Source organism: Magnusiomyces paraingens (genome assembly GCF_902498895.1).
Source record: "Magnusiomyces paraingens strain CBS 517.90 genome assembly, contig: contig4, whole genome shotgun sequence".
Classification (NCBI taxonomy): domain Eukaryota; kingdom Fungi; phylum Ascomycota; class Dipodascomycetes; order Dipodascales; family Dipodascaceae; genus Magnusiomyces; species Magnusiomyces paraingens.
The window spans coordinates 1,542,101-1,564,195 of NW_022474070.1; the positions used below are offsets into that span (position 1 = coordinate 1,542,101).

Sequence of the window (22,095 nt, forward strand, 5' to 3'; positions counted from 1 at the left end):
ATAGGCCTTTAATTTCGCTTCTCTTGTTCAGTATGAAAAAACAATGGGTATTAGTATCCATACGCCTGTGTGTTTTCTGCGATTAAACGGTTTTCCACATGCATATGCTTGATTCCATATTGAAACAATGTCAAAATGGTTTAAAGTATCTTTTCTAATATATTTGCCGAATTTTTTTTTTTTCTTTTTAAAATTAATTATATTTGAGGTTTTGTTAAGCTCAAATGAGTTTTGTGATCGACCTACAAGCTAAATACTTCCCCTAATACGGACTTTGTCGGAACAATAATACGAAATAAATGAATAAAAAAAATAAAAAACTATAATCAAAATAACAACAAACCTGAAGTAAATGATATTTTAATTCTAAAAAAAGTAAAAAAAGTAAAAAAAATAAATGAAATATAATTGAAAGATTAACATACTAACTCTAAATGGCTTTGAATAATTTCAACTTGTTACTGTTCTCCTGCCTCATTATGCCATTATGCTCCGCAATGCTCATCTTAATATTATTTGCATGATACTCTTATTTCTTTTTTTTTTGTCTTTTATCACTCAAATATTTTGAAGTCCTTTAAAAAATATAGACGTGAGTTATCAGATTGATTATTTTTTTATCTATTTCCCGGTTTATCACTAAGTTACCTGTTTTGGAATGTTTTTTTTTTTTTGCAAATTATTTCTACCATTCAATGACCACAAAAAAATCTGAGACTTGTATGTGTAGAGGGCATAAAAAAACACATTTTTTTAAAAAAAAAACCAAATACCATATACCATAACTAGTTTAAGCTCCAGGTTGTTTTAAAAGAAATAAAACCTTTTCACAAAGTAAATTACCTTGTTTGCATGAAATGTCTATAAAAAAACGGTAATCAAATATTCATTTATTTTTCAACAAACAAGAAAGTAAAAAAAAGAAAAACTTTTTTTTAAAAACCATATATTCAAAATTATATAAAACCAAAAATTTCCCTGATTCCTATCTCAAAAATTTCCTCTCTTTTGTGAATCTCATTTTCAAGTTTTTTTTTTTAAAAAAAAATGAAGATTCTTTTTGTTCTAATTGGTTTGTTGGCATCCCAAGCAGTAGCCATGTGGCCTAACTCGTGGATTGTTGGAAATACTTGCGAAGTCATTGCCGGTAGAAACTTTGACAATTGCACTTCGCAAGAACACGAGTGTCTATGCACAAACCAAAACTTCCTTTCTTCTGTGGTCCAATGCCTTAATGATAATCTCTCAAAAACCAGTCAGATTGACAAGGCATGGGACTTTGTACTTAACAAACGATGTCATTCCCCAGAAAATTTCTCTTCGGACGATATTTACAAACGTTCTTTAACCTATCTCTCCCAAAAGTCCACGGTCCAACTCAATGCCTCTACTAAATACACAGACGTTTTCACCCAGCCTATTGTGGGAGACCGCACGGCTATCCGTGAAACTTACACCTCCATCTACTACAATCTCCATAACCGCGATGTCGGTACATGGCAAGGCTCCGTACTTGTTATGATCTGGGTCTTTATCATAGGTATGTCTGGATTGTACCGCTTTATACGCTACATATCTGTCACGTTTGCACCTAAGTCTCAATCTATGGGCCGTCCAGGTTGGATCACTAGAAACTACCACAAGCACATCTCCATTCCTGCTGCTTTTGGTCACAGACACATTGACCGGTACTATCTCTTTGACTTTATTCCAATCTTTTTCCCGACTCGGTTTGAATCAATCGTCATTTCTTTTTACACCCTTATGACGCTCATCTTTATGTGCACCGGGTACAAGTTCCAGCACAACAACCCGCTTTGGGCAACACATTACTCCGAACTGGTCCTGAATGTTTCCAACAGGGCTGGCATCCTTGCATCCATTCAGATCCCACTTCTTACGCTCTTTGCACTTCGCAACAGTTTCCTTATATGGATTTCTGGCTGGTCCTTTGCCACTTTTAACGCCTACCATCGCGCTATTTCTCGCGTGACTGTACTACTGGCAATTATCCATGCGGCTTCAAAGCACGAAATGATGTTGAGCTTCCATGCCCCCTTGCGTCTTATTTACTATCCCACCATGCTCTTTCGCCTTGGTGTTACCGCTTTGGTTCTTTGGACCCTCATGATTCTCCTTGGTTTTTTCCGCGTCAAGTACTACGAACTGTTTCTGTTTGTGCACATTGTGGGTGCTGTGGCGTCTTATATTTGTATCCTGTTTCATCTCAATCATGTGGGATACAAGCAAACCATTTATGTTTCGCTCGCCATGATTCTGGGTGACATTATGTTCCGTATCGGAAGAATTTTGTTCTCAAACACATCACTGTTTCTCAAACCGATTGAGGGCTCAAAACGTCTCACCAAAGCGTCACTGTCGCTGCTTCCTAGCGATGTCATCAATGTGCGTGTCCGCACTCCGATTCACTGGCCCTTTGCCCCTGGTCAATATGTGTATATCCATTTTAACCGCATGAACATTTTTGAGTCGCACCCATTTAGTGCGGTTGGCCCGTCTTCTGATGGTGAATCGTTCCAGCTGCTGTGTAAGGCCCGTGGAGGCATCACCAAACGGTTGTATGACCATATGCTGGAGCTTGGTGCTAATTCTGGTGAGAAAATTGAAATGAGTGTTTTGATTGAGGGCCCTTATGGTGTTCACTGTCCTGTTGAACGGTTTGACAGTGTGCTTTTAGTTGCCGGTGGTATTGGCATTACTGGTATTATCCCATATGCTGAATACTTGGCTCTCAGTCCACAATATCATGAAATTGTTCTACTTTGGACTGTCAGTTCTGTTGAAGAGTTAACTTGGATTGACGAACGGCTGCAGTGGCTTTCGGAAACAGGCAAGGCTAAAATAAAACTTTACGTGACTAGGGGAGGCACGGCTCCCAAGACCAAGGAAGACACAGTCATAGAGGATGGAGTTGCAATGACCGAACTCGACAAGTCAGTGATTATGGATCCTCCTCCATCGTTCCCCAGACACTCTTACGAAACAGACCAAATGTATCTTGTGGGCGAAGGAAACACGAAGCGCTATTCAGAGACTGGCGAGCCTGGCATGCGGCGCAAGATGTCATTCCGTAAGCACATCAAGAGTTTAAGTCAAAACAGCATCCGAGTAGACTTGGACCAGCGGATGGAGAATATTGACGGAAACGAGATGGTAGATTGGACGGATTACTCGACGCACCACCATCATCATTTACGCCATAACAGCAAAAATGGCAGTTTATATTATGCACAAACACCAATTACAGAGGAAGACCAGTCAACAAAACACAATACAGCGTCTACAAACACTGCCATCAACACGGCCGCACAAACACCAGTCAAGTCGTCGACGCCACTGCCATACCAGCCTGGATATCGGTATAGCTACACTCCTGGCAAACGCACGAGTGCAATTCTAGCTCAGAGCGCTAGCACGGCTGACCAGAAGACAGCTCCTCATAGCATTAATGTTGAAGAAATTGTTCCTGCTCAATCTTGGATGAGTCATGTCATTGAGGGGGGACGACCAAATCTGATGGAAACGGTACAAGAGTTCTTTCGCAACAGTTCGGGCAGCGTGTGTGTTGTTGGATGCGGTCCTGCGCGCATGATGGACACGCTAAGGAGGGCGACGTGTGTACACTACGACTTGGTTGAAAATGGGCGACTAGAGTATTACGAGGAGGCTTTTACATGGTAATTTAGTTTTTCTGATTTGATTGGATTTATTTTTTGTAATTTGTATTATTATTTTTTTTTTTTAAAAATTTTATTAGAAATGAATTAATTTTTTTTTTCTTAAATGGATTTACATAAAATTAGGGGTTCCTTGTTTGGTAAGACGTTTGATTAAAAAGAACTGATGAACGATGAATGCAATTGAGCAAAAAGCTTTAAACTTTAGATTGAGACTTTGAGATTATATTAATTAATACAAGTTAAGATGTTTACCTAAATGGGAATTCTGTTTCTAAAATGAGATAAAGTTAAATAAATGAATACTTTTTAAAATTAATTGGCAAAAAAAATTATAAAAAAATATCGACCCCGGTGAGGATTGAACTCACGATCTCACGATTAACAGTCGTGCGCCTTCACCAGCTTGGCCACGGAGTCCGGTTACGTGAAAATTTAATCTATGAAAACATGATTAGATACTCCATCAAAAATGAAATTATAAATTTTGGCTGAATACTGAGTTTTTAAATTGATATTTTAATAAATCTAAGCTTATAATAAGTTCTATTTCATTTTGTGATGATTTGTTGACTCAATGCCCTTGTACCTCGGCAGTAAACACTACCACCCACCCCCTATCAGATGCGGTAATATTTCCCGCATACATTTCTTTTAGGCATAAATAAAACCCTTCCTACCAACTTCACACCAAATCACCCATCTTCGTCCATTCCAAATGCCTCCCTATAAACTTCAAACTCTGGCTATTGCTGCTCTTGCAGCTACCTATCTTGAAGCCAGGACTCTGTTTCTTGAAGACCTCGATACTGCGGCACGCGTGCTTTCTGGCGCAGTTTCATTACTTGTTGATCGGTTCCGTGGCCGCATTAACTTCTTCTACGTCATAGAAAGACTTGCTCAGTCAGCACCAACCCGCCGCGCGCTCGTCTTCCCGCGACAAGTCAAGCCGGTACCAGCTGGAGCCACTGCTGCGGAACTTGAGGCCGCATTTGAAATTGAAACTTTTACATTCCAGCAACTTTACACTCGGGTTCTCAAATATGCAAGAGTGCTGGCCAACAATGGCGTCAACTCTTCGCACACCGTAGCTCTCGATTGCATGAACTGCCCGGAGTTTATGTTTGTTTGGTTTGCCGTGTGGTCTTTGGGAGCTACACCTGCTTTCATCAATTATAACTTGACTGGGAATGGGCTGGTGCACTGCATTAAAACTGCATCGCCTAAACTTGTGCTTGTGGATCCAGCAGTCAGCGATAAGGTTGATCCAGTGCGTAAAGACCTGGAAGCTCTTGCACCTGTGGTTTACATGGACAATGATTTCAAGACTCAAGTTGCCCAAGCAGAACCTCTCCGTGCTCCTGATGAGGCCCGACACCCGGAACACAAGCCCTGGGATACGGCATGCTACATTTACACTTCAGGTACCACGGGGCTGCCAAAAGCAGCCATCATGTCGTGGCGCAAGGCCAAGGACGGGTCTGCTGTATTTGCTACAGCCACCGGAGTTACTTCAGCCGATACGGTATACACGGCTATGCCCTTGTACCACTCTACGGCTTCGGTACTTGGAGTGTTAGCTGCATACAATAAAGGTGCAGCCGTGGCGTTGGGCCATAAATTTTCCACTACCACGTTTTGGACCCAAGTTAAAATAACAGATGCCACGTATATACAGTATGTGGGCGAGACCGGGCGATACTTGTTGAACGGGCCTGTGTCTCCACACGAACGCTCGCACAAGGTGCGCGTGGCTTCTGGTAACGGGATGCGGCCGGACGTTTGGGAGCGATTTAAAGAGCGGTTTGGGATCCCAGTTGTAGCTGAATTTTTTGCTTCGACTGAAGGTCCTCTTGCAACCACCAATTACCAGCGCGGCGCGTTCGGCGTGGGTGCAGTGGGCCGGTACGGAGCTCTTGTTTCGTGGCTGATGCTGGAGTATACCCATGCACTGGCCAAGGTCGATGGCGAAAACGAGCTTTGGAGGGACCCAATGACTGGGCTTTGTCGGTCGCCCTCAACAGGCGAAGCTGGAGAGCTTTTGTGTCGTATTAAGAACCCGAAAAAGGCGCACGAAACGTTCCAAGGTTATCACGGCGATAAAGCGGCTACGGAGAATAAGATTTTACGTGACGTATTTCGAAAGGGCGACGCTTGGGTGCGATCAGGCGATTTATTACGCAAAGACTCGCACGGGCTGCTTTACTTTGTGGACCGACTTGGCGATACGTTCCGGTGGAAGAGTGAGAATGTAGCTACGGGCGAGGTAGAGGCCGTGGTGTGTGCTTATGAGGGCATTTCCCAGGCCATTGTTGTTGGAGTCCGAGTCCCACAGCACGAGGGCCGGGCTGGGTTTGCAGTGATTGAAGGTGAGTCAGTTGCAGACCTCGGGAAGTTTGCGCAATTTTTGTTGGCGCGGCTTCCACGCTACGCAGTACCTGTGTTCATTCAGTTTGTACCGGCAATTGCTCGCACGGGAAATAACAAGGTCCAAAAGGGCAAGTACCGCGAGCAAAAGTTCCCAGGCACCGATATCTACTGGCTGGACGGGGATACATATGTAAAATTAGACGATGCTAAATGGGAGGCCATTAGCAGTGGAAAAGTTAAATTGTAAAAGCTATACTATATAAATCAATTAAAGGCTCTGTTGCGGGCCTCGAGGAATGAAGCCACGCCCTGGTCAAATGCTTGACCAAAGACCCAGAGCAAATCACTACCTCCCTTTTCTGCTGCGTGCTGGTCGGTGCGGGCGGCCTTCCAAGCGGCGCGACGGCCGATTTCTGAGTGGTTGAACTTGTCAAATTCCTGGGCATCGAGCCAGCCCACACGGAAACCGTCCTCGAAACGCCAGTGCTGCCAGTCACGGTTGCCGTCCTGGGAGTTCCAGTAGTTTGTGTGATTACCAATAGCCTGTTGGGCCGCATGATGGTACTGTTCTGCGTAGTAGTTGTCGTCCGGGGCCCGGTCGCTGGGGAATTTGTTAGAGGCAAATCCGGTGGACAAGCACCCCTTTTCTTGCATTTCGCGGAACCCCCACTCACCGCCAGAACCATAGCGGAATTTGTATGTCCAGAAGTAATAAGCCGCAGCCTTTTGGTTGAAGAGTGCACATTGGCGATTGCCAAACTCGTGTACTAGGTCTTCTCGCGAAGTGCCGCTATTGTTGAGTTCCCAAGAATGGCCGTCCATGACGCAGGAAAACTCGCCGACCTGGACATCAACGTCTTGTGCACATGAATTGGGTAGTGCCTTTTCAATTTCGTCAATTAATTGGCGTGGAGCAGTGTTGCGGTCCTTGTCTGAAAAGGTGCGGTAAACGTGCTCGTCAAGAATAAGACCTACAGGCGTTCCAGCATCTGAGTCACATTTCTTTACCCAGTCGATCCACGAGGGCAAATCCCAGCCATCGGAAATAATGACTGGAATCTCTGTATTAATTTCGCGAACGACATGTAATGCTTTGAGGTAAAAGCTGCGCTGGGTCTCCCAGTCATCGGCAAATGGCGCTTCGTTGAGGACCTGGATGCCCACGACATTTTCATAAGCCTTAACAGCTTCAGCCAGGTATTGCAGCACACGCAAAGTCTTAACCTGGCACTTGTTTGACTCCCAGAGAGCACCCTGGGCCGTACTGATACCTGAATGATCAGCCGAATTTGCACCCCCCGGTACCGCATGGACATCGATAAGAACACCGATATTATGAGCAATAGCCTTTTCCAAAACATACTTTTGGATAAAGTCCCAGGAATTGTGGTAAATTTGGTCGAGTCCGTCAAAGTCAGTGGACCCGATGAATGAGCATGCGTCAACGTTCCAGTACCCGATGGGCAAACGGACAGAAGTAACGCCAACGCTGGCTAGCCATGCCCAATCGTCGTCAGAAATCCACGTGGACCAGTGGGTCTCCCACATTTCGCGGACCTTGTTAGCATCTCCGGAAAACTTTTTGAGGGCTGCTTGAATGGCATCGAACTCTGCAGTTTTGCCATTATCTTCGCCTTCTGGAAACATGTGAGGAGCAATCCACTTTTCAAGTACAAACATGCCACCCAGATTGACACCCTTGTTAAGTCTATTGACGTAGATTTGGCGTCGAGTTGGAGGCTGGTTGGCCCCGACTGGTTCTTGGGCGGAGATCAAGTCTGTTGAATAGAATTGGTTTTTGATAAATGATCCAAAGCCCATTTTTTTTTATTGATGTTATTATTTTATTGATATTATTATTTGATTGATTGACTGTTCAATTGATAGCAAGATTTGATTTTGGTAGGTTTAAAACAGGAGATTTTAAACTTTTTATAAGGTGACGTGAAATGGCTGAGTCCTTTTGATGGCTTTTAGTTTTTATTTTTTATTTTTACATTTTGGTTGCTAAATGTATACGGAAAGCTTATAATACGTCTATGATACGTCTATTATACGGCATTCACTGCCTCGTCTCCACCTCGCTTGGCAGCTACCAGCCGGTCGGGTCAATTCTTTGACCCGTCTTTAGTTCCGTTATTGTTCACTAAGTGCCGAGTCCGTTCTATAGAAGCCCTCATTGGCGGCTTGTGTGGCGGTTCCAGCATACACCTTTCGTTTCCGGTCTTGCCACTCTTTTAATCGCATCATTCGGGGGACTTTTTCTGGGGCCAGCGGCAGGTCATTTGAGTCCACTGATACCGAGTTCCGCCACGCCCGTTCGGTCATCCTCTGTGCCATGTCCACGATCTGTTCGCGTGGTACTGCGTTGACTGAGAAAGAAGCCCGGGTCGACGATACTTGGATCTGTTTTTCTTCAAGGTATCTGTTTGTCTGTTCCATAATGCTTTTCACGATGGACCAAACAACCCACAAAATCACGGCCACCACTACCAGTACTATGCACAATATTATCACGTCTTTCATATTAAAAACAAGGTATTGATGTATGAGGAATGAATAAGAATTATAAATGAGTTTATATATAAACCTTTAAGAATATATATATGAGAAAAATAAGAAAAATAAGAAAAAAAATAAAAAAAAATAAAAGATAAAAAAAAAAAAAAAAAAAAAAAAACAAAGTTGATGCGCCTGTAAATTCTTATATAGGAATTTTTTTTTCTCCACACATCTTTAACGCAAGGCTCAGCTGCCTCACAGCTTACACACTGGCAACGATTTCAGCCGCCTTTTGCAAACTGGCCACCATACGCGAGCACTCTCTGCGTCGTTGCACTGTAAACTCACTTTCTTTCAGCAGGTCCGGGATGCGTTCTGGTCGGTACAGCTGCTCAAGAAGTTTGGTTTGGATTTCTTCACGCGACTGACGTACCAAATTCAGCATCACGGCTTTGGGAACCAAGTCAGTCATTGTGCTCTTGATAATGTTAAAGTATGATGAAATCAACAGCTTGATCACTTCTGTCTCCATAGTCTCGCGCTCCGACTGAGCCGGCGACGCCTTAAGAACTGCTGGTGGAGGTTCCATGGCAGCAAGCTTCTTTTTGCTCTTGGACGCAAAAAACGAATTGAAAAACCCGCCCTTGTCGTCGTCAATGTGCACTGGCTCTGGCTCAGGGCTCTTTAATGGCTTGCCTGTCTTGGGGTCTACACGAACAGGTGGCGTTGGGTGGAGGCGTTCTTGTACAATCGCCATGGCTGTTGTTCCATTCATAAAGTTGGGGTGGGCCGTGTTGATGTAGGCTGCTTCCATTGATACAATGTCCGTAACAAGAGCGTTAGTCGGGGAAAGTCTTGATCTTAGGAATGCAACAATTGCGCTGAAGAGCTCATCTTTGAGTGTCGGATACCGCTTAAACACGCTCTTTTGCAAAATCTGGTTGACAATCCGTACCAGTTCGTCAAACACAAGAGACACACATTTAAGCGAGGGCTCCTCAAAACGCTTAATCTGCTGTTTAACAATCACTTCAAAAGCCTCGCCGCCAACAAATAACGCTGGAGAAGATCCAGATGAATTGTAAAGAATTGTACGAATATCCACATCCTTGACCTGGTCGAACGGGTCAATAGCCTTGATTCCACTGGTGTAAAGCTCGTGAAACACAAAGCTGATACGAGCACCTCCAGAAAGTTCTGTTGTGCTAAGGTCCTGTGAGTTACCATCGAGAATCGTGCGATACTCGTTTGTGAGCTCCGTAATGACATTCAAAACAATGTTGGATGGTGACCCGAGCAAATCATCACCACCCAGCTGCTGCAACTCGGCCTGATACTTTGTAAGAGTCGAATGAATGCGGGCCTTAATGTCAGGTAAAGTGGTTTTGATATGGTGAAGCAAAATGGTATTGAGTTTGCGTGCAAGAAATGGTGTACCACAGTATTGGGCCTTTGCACGGTATGACGGGTGGTTTTCAAAGAACTTGCGCTCATTCTCCAAGGCATCCTTGATACTCTTTTTCCCATTGATATCCTTCTGGCCTCGGTTAATGACTGGCACATATCCATAACGTAACGGAATCACACGGCCAGCCAAAATGTCCACCACGTCAGTGCCCTGGTCCATCAAGTCAATTTTGGTCAAAACACCAATTGTTCGTGTTCCCTCTGGGTCCACCTCTCGTGCAAGCTTCAGTCCGTCCGAGTTGGCCAAATCCGTGTTTGCGGCTGTAACAGACAAAATGATAGCATTAGGCTTAGAAATAAACTTGAGCACCATGTCGCGGATTAACCGCTCAATGTTTTGTGGTTGATCGCCCACAGGCACCTTAGTCAGACCAGGAAGATCTACCAGTGTTAGGGTCAATACATTGGGAGAAAAGATTCGCAGGTTAATGGGCACGGGTGAAATGCCGGCATTGTGGCCCGTGGTTTTCTCAGTCTCGGCCTCAATCTCCTTGCGAATGGCGTCAAAGTCTGTGAATTTTTTGCCTGGCAAATGCAAAAACTCGCCCCATTCTTCTGCAGGTGCATCGCTCCCGTCAGACATCTTGTCACCGGCGCGTCGGTTTGTCAGTTGTAACACTAAGGGCCGACGCGTCACAATACCTGTGCCTCGAGGCAAAAAGTCTCTACCCACAATGTTTTCCAAAACAGACGACTTGCCGCTCGATTGCGAGCCCACCACGGTGATCTGTGGCAAGTCAATCGGGTTCGACATAGGACCCAGCGTGGCAAACGCATCCTGGAGCCGGTTGACTGTTGAAATCAAGTGTGCATCCATGATTTTTTTTTTATTTTTTTCAGTTAGGTTTTGGTTTTGGTTTTGGTTTTGGTTTTGTTTGTTAGATGGTTGGTTGGTATTAAAAACAAGTGGCGGTTGAGCTGGTAAAAAAATCTCTCTCGTATTGCCAGCTGGAAGGTTTCCCTCCCCCTCTTAGCCCTAACCTCAATCCAAAAACTTTTCCCTACCACAACCGCAATCACTTCACCCGAAACCCGCCTGCCCTCCCCAAAGATGTCCCGACGCTCGTTGCCCGACCAAATCGCCGACGGCCTAGGTCTGCTCGGTGCTTTTGCTGCTGCCATTAAAACTACTCAGACAAACCCACCGGAACTCGATGATCCTTTGGCTGCCATTGCAGATATTGCAAAGCTCTCTAAGGCCCATGCCACCAAACTTGCTGTGGCTTGTAAGCCACCCTTCAGTTCGGATCTTGTAGCACCGCTATTTGCAGAGTCGCTCAAGATGGCGGCACCCATGGCTGCTGCTGTTTCTGCGGCGGACAGTAAACTTGCAAAGCTAGTAGTTACAGAGCTCAAAAGACTTGTGGCCAACTACTTTGCAAGTTTGCACGCTTTTTACACAGAGATCCGGGTCCTGGCCCAAAGCACGGAGCCTGAATCATCGTCTGCGCGGCTTGTGACGACGGCTGAGTTATGGTATGCTTGTGACCAACTGGCTGCCTCTCCAACGACGCTTACACCGTCCCGTATTCTTGCGCAAAAGACCAAACTTTACTGCGATACGATTACTGATGCCGCCGAAGAACTTTCTGACGCAGCAGCTGGTAATCTAGACGAGGGCTACGACTCGGAAGATGGCCCAGATTTTGTTATTATGGATGGCCCTGTAGATGCGCCTTTAGACGAATCTGTTGCCAAAGACTTTGACTCGCTTGCAAACAAAACAGCCAAGCTTAGCATAGAAGAAATCCCACGGGACACTATGGCCTCGTATGCAAAGGCTCTGGGACTTATTCCACAAGCAATCAAAACGTCTATTCTATTTCTTCTACGCAAAAAGGACACAAAGCCTGCAGATTACGACACGCTTTATGCTCATTTTAAGACTATAGTGGCGCTGGTGGACGATCTTGTTGCGTATTCAACATACCAGCCTGATGAGACTGAGGCAGTTGAAACTGCAAAAGGTATAGTCACTGAGCTTAAGGATATAACCACCTTGACGGGAGCATCTACTGATCTTTCTGAAATCCAAACCAACTTGCAATTATAATGTATTTATTATTATAGATTTACCATCCATCATCACTTTCCTCGTCGTCACTTCCACCAACCTTGTTTTTGCGCTTGTTGAGGGCTTGGGCAAGAGCATCAGCAAGAGAAGCGGGTTGACCACCTGGAGCCGCTGACGAGGTTGGGGGAGGTGCTTGGCCCTTGGCTTCCATGAGCAGAACTGACGGCTTGTCAAGTGCAGATTTGTCGACTTTTCGTAGACTGCCAATGCCGGCGCCACGGATCGATGCAAGAAGAGCATCGCGATCTCCTGAGACGGCTGGTAGAGGTGCAGCAGCAGGCATTCCTCCTGGTGGAGGTGGTGGAGGCGCTGGAGGAGCACCAAATGACGATTGCGTGCTGGCTGGCAAAGGTGGTGGTGGTGGTGGTGGTGCAGATGTAGGGCCTGAAGATGGGAGCGGTGGAGCCGGGGGTGCAGCAGAGGGGGCCGAGAATGATGGCAATGGAGGTGGCGGCGGCGGTGCAGGAGCCGCAGCGGCGGGTGCAGCAGGCGCAGCAGGTGCAACAGGAATAGCTGGAGCTGCAGTCTGAGGTAAGGGTGGTGGAAGAGGTGGGGCTACAGGAGCAGTGACTGGAGGGGTGTATTGCTGAGGAGCACTGACCGGAGGGGTATACTGTTGAGGAGCGCGAGGTGGTGGTGGAGGGGATGTGGGATAAGCTGGAACGGCAATTGGTGCACGGGAAGGAGGAGGAGGCGGGACAGCCGTGGAGCCTGCGCGTGGAGGAGGTGGTGGAGGCGGGGCAGCAGTGGATCCTCCGGCACGCGGTGGTGGTGGAGGCGGTGGGACAGCACCGGCACCACTAGTACCGGTACCGGCCACTGCTCTCTGGGGAAGATTAGGAGGAGGTTGCTGGGCATATGGAGACTGGGCAGGGGATCCAAACCGTGGGGTATAATCCTGGCCAGGAGCCAAGGGCATACGTGGGGGGAGAGATGGTGGAGCAGGCAATGGTCTATCAGTTGCGGCGAGTCCTGGAGCCAGACCCGGATGCTGGGGAGGGAATGGCGGGAGAGGCGGGCCATTTGATGTTCTAGACGGAAGAGAAGGAGGTGGAGATGCAATTGGCGAGGTAGGCATGGAGGGAGCAGCTGGAGGTGGGGTAGGAGTCTGGGGGGAAGCAACGGTAGGGACGTGGGTCCCAATATATGGCATTGGGGGTGGGACCTTATGACCTGAAGTTGGGGGTCTAATGGAGGTTTCTGGAGTACTTGAGCGAGTTTCGTCCGAGTCGGATTCTGCAATTGAAGAAGCAGAAACAGCAGGAGCAGGAGCAGAAGAAGGAGCAGGAGCACCTGATGGTGGTGGAGGGGGAGGAGCACGAGTTCTACGGAATGACGATGTAGGTTCAGCTGGAGACGAGGGGACTGAAGACTCATAATCTTCGTAGGTATTTGCTGCCGGGTATGTTCTTTCCTTAGTCTTGCGAGGGATGGGTGGCTCGAGACCGACTAGGGGCCCACCTTGTTGGCGAATGTAGTTTTTGATAAACTCTCTATTATCTGCAATCATTTCCTCTGTAATGCCAGCAGCTGCGAGTTCCGAGTATAATGCGCGCCATTCCTCTGGAGGTTCATCATCATAGTACTCGACACCTTTATTAAGATGGATACGCTGGCGATTTCCCGAAGTATCTCCACGTAGACCAGTTCCAGCAGCGGGGCCTAGTTGTTCCTTTGGTCTTTTGGTGGCAGCCAGTGCATTTTTATTGTTGAGGGTAGCTTTGCTCGCGTGCTTTTCCTTATGTTGGACTTTTTTGAAAAAGGTAGCAGCCTCGCTCTCATCGGCAAACAAAAAGCCTGCATAACACTCTTCAAGTTCAAAAGAATGGAAAAAAGAACGGTCCTGATGATATTGGAAATCAACGTAAAGTTCCTGGTCCCATAGAACACCACGAGATGATCCAAGGTCAACCAACTTGAAGAAAAAAGTGCTACCAACTAGGTCATTGACGAGTGCCAGCGCGCCTGACAGTCCGGTGTAAGTCCATGTTTGAGGGTCTGGGTAGGCGATATACAGTCTAGCTACAGCGACAGTGACAATTTTATTTGAAGGCTTTGGAATGACACGCTTGATTTTGTCTTTGTCTGCGGTTGTGAGCAGGCCCATTGTGCGATTGGTTTGTCTTTTTTGCTGGGTTTGTTTGTTTGTTTGTTATTATTGGTAATGGTGGTGGTGGTGAAAAATATCGAAAAATGAGCGTTTTTGGGTTTTTGGAAACTCCGCCTGAAGTAAAAAAATAAAAAATAAAATAAAAAATAAAAATAAAAAATAAAAATGCCACTGTGGCCAAAAGATTACCCGGCTCAGCAACTTCTAAACCTCCAAAAAGTTAAAATTTTTTTTTTTTTTAATTTTTTTAAATTCTTTTAAAATCACCACCACCACCACCACCACCAAATCAATAATCAAAAATGTCTGGACGTCAAGGCGGAAAACTCAAGCGTATGTAATAATTTTCATTTCATTTAAAAAAAATTTTTTTTTTTTTTTACATTTCTAACTATTGATATAGCTCTTAAGGCTCCCAAGAAGAAAAACAATGAATTTGAAGACGAAGACGATGCTGCCTTTAAGGCCAAGCAAAAGGCTGATGCTGCTGCTCGCAAGGAAATGGCCTCCAAGGCTTCCAAGGGTGGCCCTCTTGTCGGTGGCGGAATCAAGAAGTGAGTAATTTTTTATTTTATTTTTTTTATTTTATTTTATATTCTTTTTTTTTTTTTTAAACCAAATTTTATATAAATGTTTTATCTTATCACTAACTATTCTATCTAGGTCTGGCAAAAAATAAAAAAAATTAAAATTTAAAAAAAAAAAAAATTAAAATTTCATAGCTTTCAATTCAAACATTTAAGATATAACTATAGTAAAAGGCAGCAGCTTCAATGTGCACATCTAGCGCTATACGCTCATCCACTGTGTGAATATTGTTGGCCGTAACGCTCTCGTAGCGGTATGGTGCAAACCGGAAAATATTATCACTCAGCCGCCAGTAGTGTACAGTGTCTGTATTGGCAACCATAAGTGATGGAGCAACAATTACAGGACCTTGTTCAGCAACTGCTTTATCATACTGATTTTCCTTTGTCGGGTCCATAATTGCACCTCCAAATTCTTCAAATACATATCGGATCGTCCCACTCAGAGTCTCCCAGGCTTCACTTCCAACAGTAGGTGTAATAGGCGACACAGGCCGCGAAATTCCAAAGTTGGAAACTACTAAAGACCCTGCCACTTGTCCCAATCCAGGCCGCTTACCCTTACCATTGCCCGATGGCTTCATGACTTGCTGGAAATTGACTGTACCATCATCAAGCGTGTGATTAACAGCAACTCCAAGACCATGCTTAGTTGCCACTGTTTTGGCATTGGCAATTACCTTGTCAAGAGTTTGTTGTACAGTACTATCCAAGTCGATTCTGTAGTTGGCCACCAACGTAGCTTGTTCAGGCAACGCGTTTACCTTAAGTCCTCCCTGCATTAAATCAATAGCCTGAGATGTTTGCACCATATACTTTGTTGCTGAGGTCTTGCCGAGTACATGGAAAATAGCCTTTTGAACTAACCATGACGAAGTTGTATGTTTAGCCAGCCATTGGATTATACCACGGAAAGCTGCTGGCACAGGCGCATATTCAGCTGTGCATCGCAGATATGCATACACGGGTGAATGCTGCGTAAGGACAGGTTGGAATGGCGTAGACTCCATTACGACAGCCAGCTCGCTTATGATTCCAATGGCTGTGTGATCTGGTGGCATGGATGAATGGCCACCTGGAGTGTTAAGCTGGACTTTGATATCAAACATACCCTTTTCAATGACTCCAGGTAGTGCAAATTTGACACCTTGTTGTTTGATGACACCAAGACCACCTTCATCAATTATAGAGTGCACAGAGTTTGGTCCATAGCGAGTTTCCAGAAACTTTCCAATTTTGGCAGCACTATAATGACCAGAGATTTCCTCATCAAACCCAAAAGCCAGAATAATTGTACGTCTAGGACGCATTCCCTGTTTGACCAAAATCTCAACAGCTTCAAGAATTGCTAGTAACGAGCCCTTATCATCGGAAGCCCCGCGGCCCCACACGTATGTGCCATCAAAGTCTGCAGCGTATGGTGGGTGGGTCCATTTATCGAGCGAGTCGTCAAACACGGGCACAACATCTTGGTGGGCCATAAGGATAGTAGGCTTTAATCCAGGTACTGTGCCGTTCCACGTGTAAACCAAAGAATGAGTGTTTACGTGTTCGAGGAGAAGAGTATGGTGAACATTAGGGAAAGATTCCTTAAGGACGCGTTCAAACTCGTAAAACACGTCCCACCGGTGGTCGAGACCAACAGGCCCGGCATCATCGTAAGCCTCGGTACGCACGCGCACGGATCTTTGTAATACAGCCAAACTCCAGTTTCGGAACTCGGGTGTGCGGAACGCAGACAAATCGCCGTGGGGTGGGGCCATTGGAGAGGTCTGAGGGCAGCCATCAGGACTGGAGGTTGTAAAAACAAATGTGGTCAATGCGGCTAAAGCAGCAATGATTGCGGCACCTATAAAAGGCCATCGAGAAGGTTTTTGAGTGATTGTTGATGGTGATTGTTGTTTTGCCATTTAATTTTTATTTATATTTAATTATTTAATTATTTAATTGGTGTAGTAATAATAGGGTGAATGAAGAAAGGGAATGATGGTTTTAGTAGAAGCCAAAAAAAAAAAAAAAAAAAAAAAAAAAAGCAGCATGAATATATAAAAAAAAAAATCTGAACATGAATATTCAATTGACTCCACTTTAGAGACTGCCTAGCCTTTCATAAATGGAAGTAGTAGTGTAAATTATTATTAGTGGCATAATAAAAATAATAATATAAGAGTTGCATATATATATATCACTGACAATGTTAGGATTAAAATAAAGGGTTTTGAATAAACCAGAAGAAGAAGAAGAAAAAAAGAAGGTTTTTTTTTTTTTCTTTTTTTTTTTTTACAGATAAGAACGTCATTTGGTACTTAAATATACTTTTAAAAGTATATTTAATTTATATATATATAATTAATTATAATTAAAATTTTTGAAAGCCGTTGATGATTTTATTTATTTATTTATAATTATTTAATCCGTTAGAATACCTAAATTTCAATCAAATAGTTTCGTTATCAGCAACAACAACAACAACAACAATAAAATCCTTTTGTTTTTTTTTTAGAAGAAGTTTCTTTTGAAAGAAAGAAAGAAAAAAAAAAAGATTAATAGCAAATATAATAATAATAATAATAATAATAATAATAATAATAATAATAATAAATAGCAATCTCTATGATCTCATTGGAAATAATCGGCTGATGTATGCCGTTGACTTTAATATATTCAAAAAGATTTTATTTAAATAAATAAAATTTTATTTATTTATTTTTTTTTTTTTTTTTGACAAAGAACTTTACAAAGTTTTAATTAAATCATATATATGAATCAATATATTCTAATAACATCATATAAGACCTAATTGGGTCTGCAGTAAAGACCATTCTCAATCATTCAACTTATATTAACAAAGAACTTTTTAATGGCTTATTGCCTATTGTCTATTGACTATTGACTATTGACTATTGACTATTGACTATTGCTTATTGCTTATTATTACAAGTTTAAAATGTAGCTATAATAAAAGGCAACCGCTTCAATATGCACGTCCAACAAAATGCGCTCGTCCACCGTGTGGATGTGACTCACCTGAGTGTCCAGCACCCGATACGGCCAGAACCGATAAATATTATCAGTCAAGTCCCAATAATGCTTAGTATCTGTATTAGCTGTCATCAAAGCAGGAGATACCACAATATTTTGAGGTTCTTTAGGCTCTCCATCAAATACTTGATGCTTCTTAGTCGGATCAATTACAGGACCCGCAAAAGTCCCAAAAACATGTCGAATTGTACCACTAAACGTGTCCCAAGCCTCGCTATCAAATGTGGGTGCAATGGGTGCAACCTTGGTGTAAGACCCATAATCTGATATCTCAAAGTACCCGTTGGTCAATGTATCTGAGGGCTCATATACACTACCCTCCAGTAAAACTTCATGCTCAAAGGAACCATCATCCAGTGTCTTGTTGAGAGACAATCCAAGACCATATTTTTCAGCAATTTGACGCACATCTTCAACCACCTTTTGGCGTGTTTCGTCAACATTGCTCTGTAAATCAATCCGGTAGTTAGCCATTAGTTCGACCTTTTCAGGTAGCGCGTTAATCTTAAGTCCGCCAGCCACAATATCAATGGCCTGAGAAGTTTGAATCATATATTTTGTAGCACGTAACCGACCCATGACCTTAAACACTGTATCCATGGCCTTTTCGTCAGTCGCACATTTTTGAATTGCTTGTCGTAAATCCTCAGCCATTTCTTGTGAATAAGCAGCAGTGCATTGCAAAAACTTATAAATGGGAGAGTGTGTATTAAGCGCTGGAGAAAAGGGCCTTGATTCCATAAGTGAAGCAAGTTCACCAATAATACCAATGGCTGTGTGGTCTGGTGGAAGCGATGAATGGCCTCCTGGAGTCTTTAGTACTACTAACGCGTCGTACATGCCCTTTTCTGTGACGCCGGGCAACGCCAGCTTAACACCTTGTTGTTCAACTACTCCGGAACCTCCCTCATCTACAATTGAATGAATAGAGTTAGGACCATATCTTTTAAGCAAGTGTTTTGAAATATGGCCAGCTCCGCGGCTGCCGGAGATTTCCTCGTCATAGCCAAAACTTAGGATAATTGTACGCCGTGGGGCTTTGATACCTTGATTCAAAAGAGTTTCAACGGCTTCTAAAACAGCTACCAGCGAACCTTTATCGTCGGAAGTCCCGCGGCCCCAAATAAACTTGCCATCAAAATGGGCCGAGTATGGTGGGTAAGTCCAGAGTCCCAGGGAATCATTAAGAACAGGGACAACATCCTGATGGGCCATGAAAATTGTTGGTTTGAGAGAAGGGTCAGTGCCGTTCCATGTATATAAAAGGCCGTGTGTATTGATACGTTCAAAGGCTAAAGTTTGGTGGACTTTAGGGAAAGATTTTCTAAGTGCATTTTCGAGGTCATAAAATATGTTCCAACGGGGGTCAATGCCTACGGCTCCAAGGTCATCATAGGACTCAGACGGCACTTGGACGGCACTTTGGAGTACTGCAAGACTCCAGTTACGAAACTCAGGGGTTTTGAAATGCGCGAGATTGGCGTTTTGTGGAGGGATGGGGACTACTTGGGGGCATGATTCTTGAAAGGAGGTTTCAAGGGATGAGGGGGAGACGTGTTCAAGAGCAAGCTGATTGTTTGTTTGGTCAAAGACGGTAGAAATTGATGACGAAGCCAATAAAGCTTTTGCAAGTGTCAAAGTTGGGAATTTCATGATTTTGGAGGTGGTAATGAAGAGTGTAATAATAATAATAAAGATATTTATTTATTTATATATACAGTAAGGTTTAAAAGCCGGAAAAATAAAAAAATTAACAAAAAATAAATATAAATAAATAAAAATAAAAATAAAAAAAAATAAAAAATAAGCGCGTTCGTTATATACAAAAAAAAAAAAATAATTTCCAAAAATGGCAATATTTAATACACAGAATGATTTAAAAAAAAAGTTCATAAGATCATTAATACTAAATCCTAAAGAGTAACTAAAAAAACATTATACAAAAAGTATATATAAAACCGAAAAAAAAATTCATAAACATAAAAAAAATATTAATCTATCATAAAAAAGAACAAGAGAACCCAGCAACTAGATCCACTTAAAGGAAGTAGACAGCAGCAGCAAGGACACCGGCAGCGGCACCAGAGAAGCCAAGCTTGGCAGCACCACCCTGGGCAACGGTAGAGGTGGTGGTGACGTTAGCGACAGGAGAAGAGGTGACGGACTTGGTGGAGACGGGAGCAGAAGAAGAGGGAGTGATGACGGTGGTAGGGATGACAGGGGTACCGGAGATGACAGGGACGGTGGTGACGGTAGAGGTGGTGATAACAGACTCTCTAGTGCAAGGGCAGTTGGTGATGGTGACAGTGCCGGGAGCAGTGACAGTGATAGTCTTAGAGTTCTCGACAATGGTAGTAGACTCAGGGCAGTAAGTGGTGTAAGCGGTAACGACCTCGGTGGTGGTGATCTCGCAGGGGAGAGTGACGGTGGTGACGTTAGCGTAAGAGGCAGAGGCAACACCGGCAAAGACGGCGGCAGCGGCAGCGACAGAGAACTTCATTTTTTAAAAATTAAGAATTTGGGGGGGTTTTAAAGGGAGTAGCTTTTAAGATTGAGCGAATGACTAGGGTTGGATAGGGAATAAAAAAAAAAAAAAAAAAAAAAAAAAAAAAAAAAAGAAGAAGAATTTGAGGGAGGAAATGGCTCGCCTTTTATAGTTTGAGGGATAAACAAATTGGCAAGATAGTGAAAATATATATTAAATATATTTATTTTAAATATATATATATATATAGATATATATTTTTTTTTTCCATTTTTAGGTATTGCAGATGTCTTTTAAAAAAAAAAAAAAAAAGTATTTATTTATTATTTCTTTGTGCATTAAAAGAGTTTTCTTTTTTTTAAATACCAAAAAAAAAAAAAAAAAAAAAAAAAAAAAAAAAAAAGAAAAAAAAAATTTGTTTGAAAGATAAGACCATGGAGATAAAAAAATATATATATATTTAAATAACAAATATTTGATAGTAATAAAAAGATTAAAAGGATTTGAAAATTTTGTTTTTATTATTCAATTTCTTTCTTTTTTTTTTTTTCAATTATTAAAAGATCATAATTATCATCATTATTATTTTATACAAATATATATATATATATATATATATATATGAAATTCCTTTTTTTTTTTTTATTTATTTATTTATAAAAAATTTTTTTGTGTGTGCAGATTTTTAAAAAAAAAAAAAAAAAAAAAAAAAAAAAAAAAAAAAAAAAAATTGTGGCGTAAGGGCTTTCCTATTTTGGCAAAAAAAAATCAAAATGTTGTAAAAAAAGAATTTTGTCTGTACATATAAAAATATTGTTTGTATATATAAAAAAAAAAATTTGATAAATATAAAAAGTTTTAAAAATCTATAAAAAATGATGCTGTTGATACTGTTGATGCTGTTGATACTGTTGATGCTGATGCTACTACACTTTTACTACTACAACTGCTGAATAATCCTTAATTCAATATAAATATATTTAATATATTTAAATATATATTCAAATTTTGGTATTTCAAAAGCTACTTAGTACTGCTAATGCTACTGCTTCTGCTATAAATTCAAAAGGTCTCCGTTCAATAATCTTTGCTCCGTACGGACTTTCATAAAAAAAAAAAAAAAAACCTTTAATACTTCCTTACTTCCCTACCTGAATTTTTCAAAGGAAATTTCTCACGTGCAATCATACAAGTTTTGAAAAGAATGTAAAATATATAAAAAAAATAAAAAAAAATAAAAAATTATATATCACTTTCAACCCCCCCCCCCCCTTTTTTTTTATTTTATTTTATTTTTAAATATATATTATTTATAAATAAAATGTTTGGTAACAATATATATCGAGGAGGAATTTATTTTAAATGCAGATTCTCTTTTTATCAACAATGATAATGATAATAATAATAATAATAATATTTTTTTTTTTTTTGGGTAAGTTCATCCCAACATTGATTAAAGTAGTAATTTGGTAAACAACGGCCTTAAAAAAAAAATTAAACAAAATTAAAATAAAAGAATTTCAAGTGATGATATTAATAAAAAATATTAATAAAAATAATCTCAACACGCATGTACACAGACGTGGTGTTGATAATCCCAGTTCGGTTCTTTGGAATGCATGAATAAGCATTACTCATTGAATTAAACGAATCGCTTCCCTAAATTTGGCTTTGTACGGGAAGAAGAAAAATAAATAAATAAATAAATAAATAAATAAATAAATAAATAAATAAATAAATAAATAAAAGGGTAGATAGAA

The 22,095-nt window shown here is 42.1% G+C and overlaps 9 protein-coding genes across 9 annotated transcripts; 3 read left to right on the top strand and 6 right to left on the bottom strand.

Moving 5' to 3' along the window:
* Positions 1-1,047: 1,047 nt before the first annotated feature.
* SAPINGB_P005265 (uncharacterized protein) lies at positions 1,048-3,702 on the top strand (the record flags this gene model as incomplete). The annotated part of the gene is made up of 1 exon (XM_031999979.1): positions 1,048-3,702. One exon carries the CDS (start codon positions 1,048-1,050, stop codon positions 3,700-3,702), a length of 2,655 nt encoding a protein of 884 aa, XP_031855870.1.
* Positions 3,703-4,416: 714 nt separating this feature from the next.
* On the top strand, positions 4,417-6,315 carry SAPINGB_P005266 (uncharacterized protein; the record flags this gene model as incomplete). Its single annotated transcript, XM_031999980.1, has 1 exon — positions 4,417-6,315. The coding sequence occupies one exon, from the start codon at positions 4,417-4,419 to the stop codon at positions 6,313-6,315; it is 1,899 nt and encodes a 632-aa protein (XP_031855871.1).
* Positions 6,316-6,332: 17 nt separating this feature from the next.
* Positions 6,333-7,889, bottom strand: SAPINGB_P005267 (uncharacterized protein; the record flags this gene model as incomplete). The annotated part of the gene is made up of 1 exon (XM_031999981.1): positions 6,333-7,889. One exon carries the CDS (start codon positions 7,887-7,889, stop codon positions 6,333-6,335), a length of 1,557 nt encoding a protein of 518 aa, XP_031855872.1.
* Positions 7,890-8,832: 943 nt separating this feature from the next.
* On the bottom strand, positions 8,833-10,854 carry SAPINGB_P005268 (uncharacterized protein; the record flags this gene model as incomplete). The annotated part of the gene is made up of 1 exon (XM_031999982.1): positions 8,833-10,854. The coding sequence occupies one exon, from the start codon at positions 10,852-10,854 to the stop codon at positions 8,833-8,835; it is 2,022 nt and encodes a 673-aa protein (XP_031855873.1).
* A 234-nt stretch (positions 10,855-11,088) lies between these two features.
* SAPINGB_P005269 (uncharacterized protein) lies at positions 11,089-12,090 on the top strand (the record flags this gene model as incomplete). Its single annotated transcript, XM_031999983.1, has 1 exon — positions 11,089-12,090. The coding sequence occupies one exon, from the start codon at positions 11,089-11,091 to the stop codon at positions 12,088-12,090; it is 1,002 nt and encodes a 333-aa protein (XP_031855874.1).
* A 19-nt stretch (positions 12,091-12,109) lies between these two features.
* SAPINGB_P005270 (uncharacterized protein) lies at positions 12,110-14,218 on the bottom strand (the record flags this gene model as incomplete). Its single annotated transcript, XM_031999984.1, has 1 exon — positions 12,110-14,218. One exon carries the CDS (start codon positions 14,216-14,218, stop codon positions 12,110-12,112), a length of 2,109 nt encoding a protein of 702 aa, XP_031855875.1.
* Positions 14,219-14,951: 733 nt separating this feature from the next.
* SAPINGB_P005271 (uncharacterized protein) lies at positions 14,952-16,718 on the bottom strand (the record flags this gene model as incomplete). The annotated part of the gene is made up of 1 exon (XM_031999985.1): positions 14,952-16,718. The coding sequence occupies one exon, from the start codon at positions 16,716-16,718 to the stop codon at positions 14,952-14,954; it is 1,767 nt and encodes a 588-aa protein (XP_031855876.1).
* Positions 16,719-17,742: 1,024 nt separating this feature from the next.
* SAPINGB_P005272 (uncharacterized protein) lies at positions 17,743-19,503 on the bottom strand (the record flags this gene model as incomplete). The annotated part of the gene is made up of 1 exon (XM_031999986.1): positions 17,743-19,503. The coding sequence occupies one exon, from the start codon at positions 19,501-19,503 to the stop codon at positions 17,743-17,745; it is 1,761 nt and encodes a 586-aa protein (XP_031855877.1).
* A 385-nt stretch (positions 19,504-19,888) lies between these two features.
* Positions 19,889-20,350, bottom strand: SAPINGB_P005273 (uncharacterized protein; the record flags this gene model as incomplete). The annotated part of the gene is made up of 1 exon (XM_031999987.1): positions 19,889-20,350. One exon carries the CDS (start codon positions 20,348-20,350, stop codon positions 19,889-19,891), a length of 462 nt encoding a protein of 153 aa, XP_031855878.1.
* Between the last annotated feature and the right edge of the window lie 1,745 nt (positions 20,351-22,095).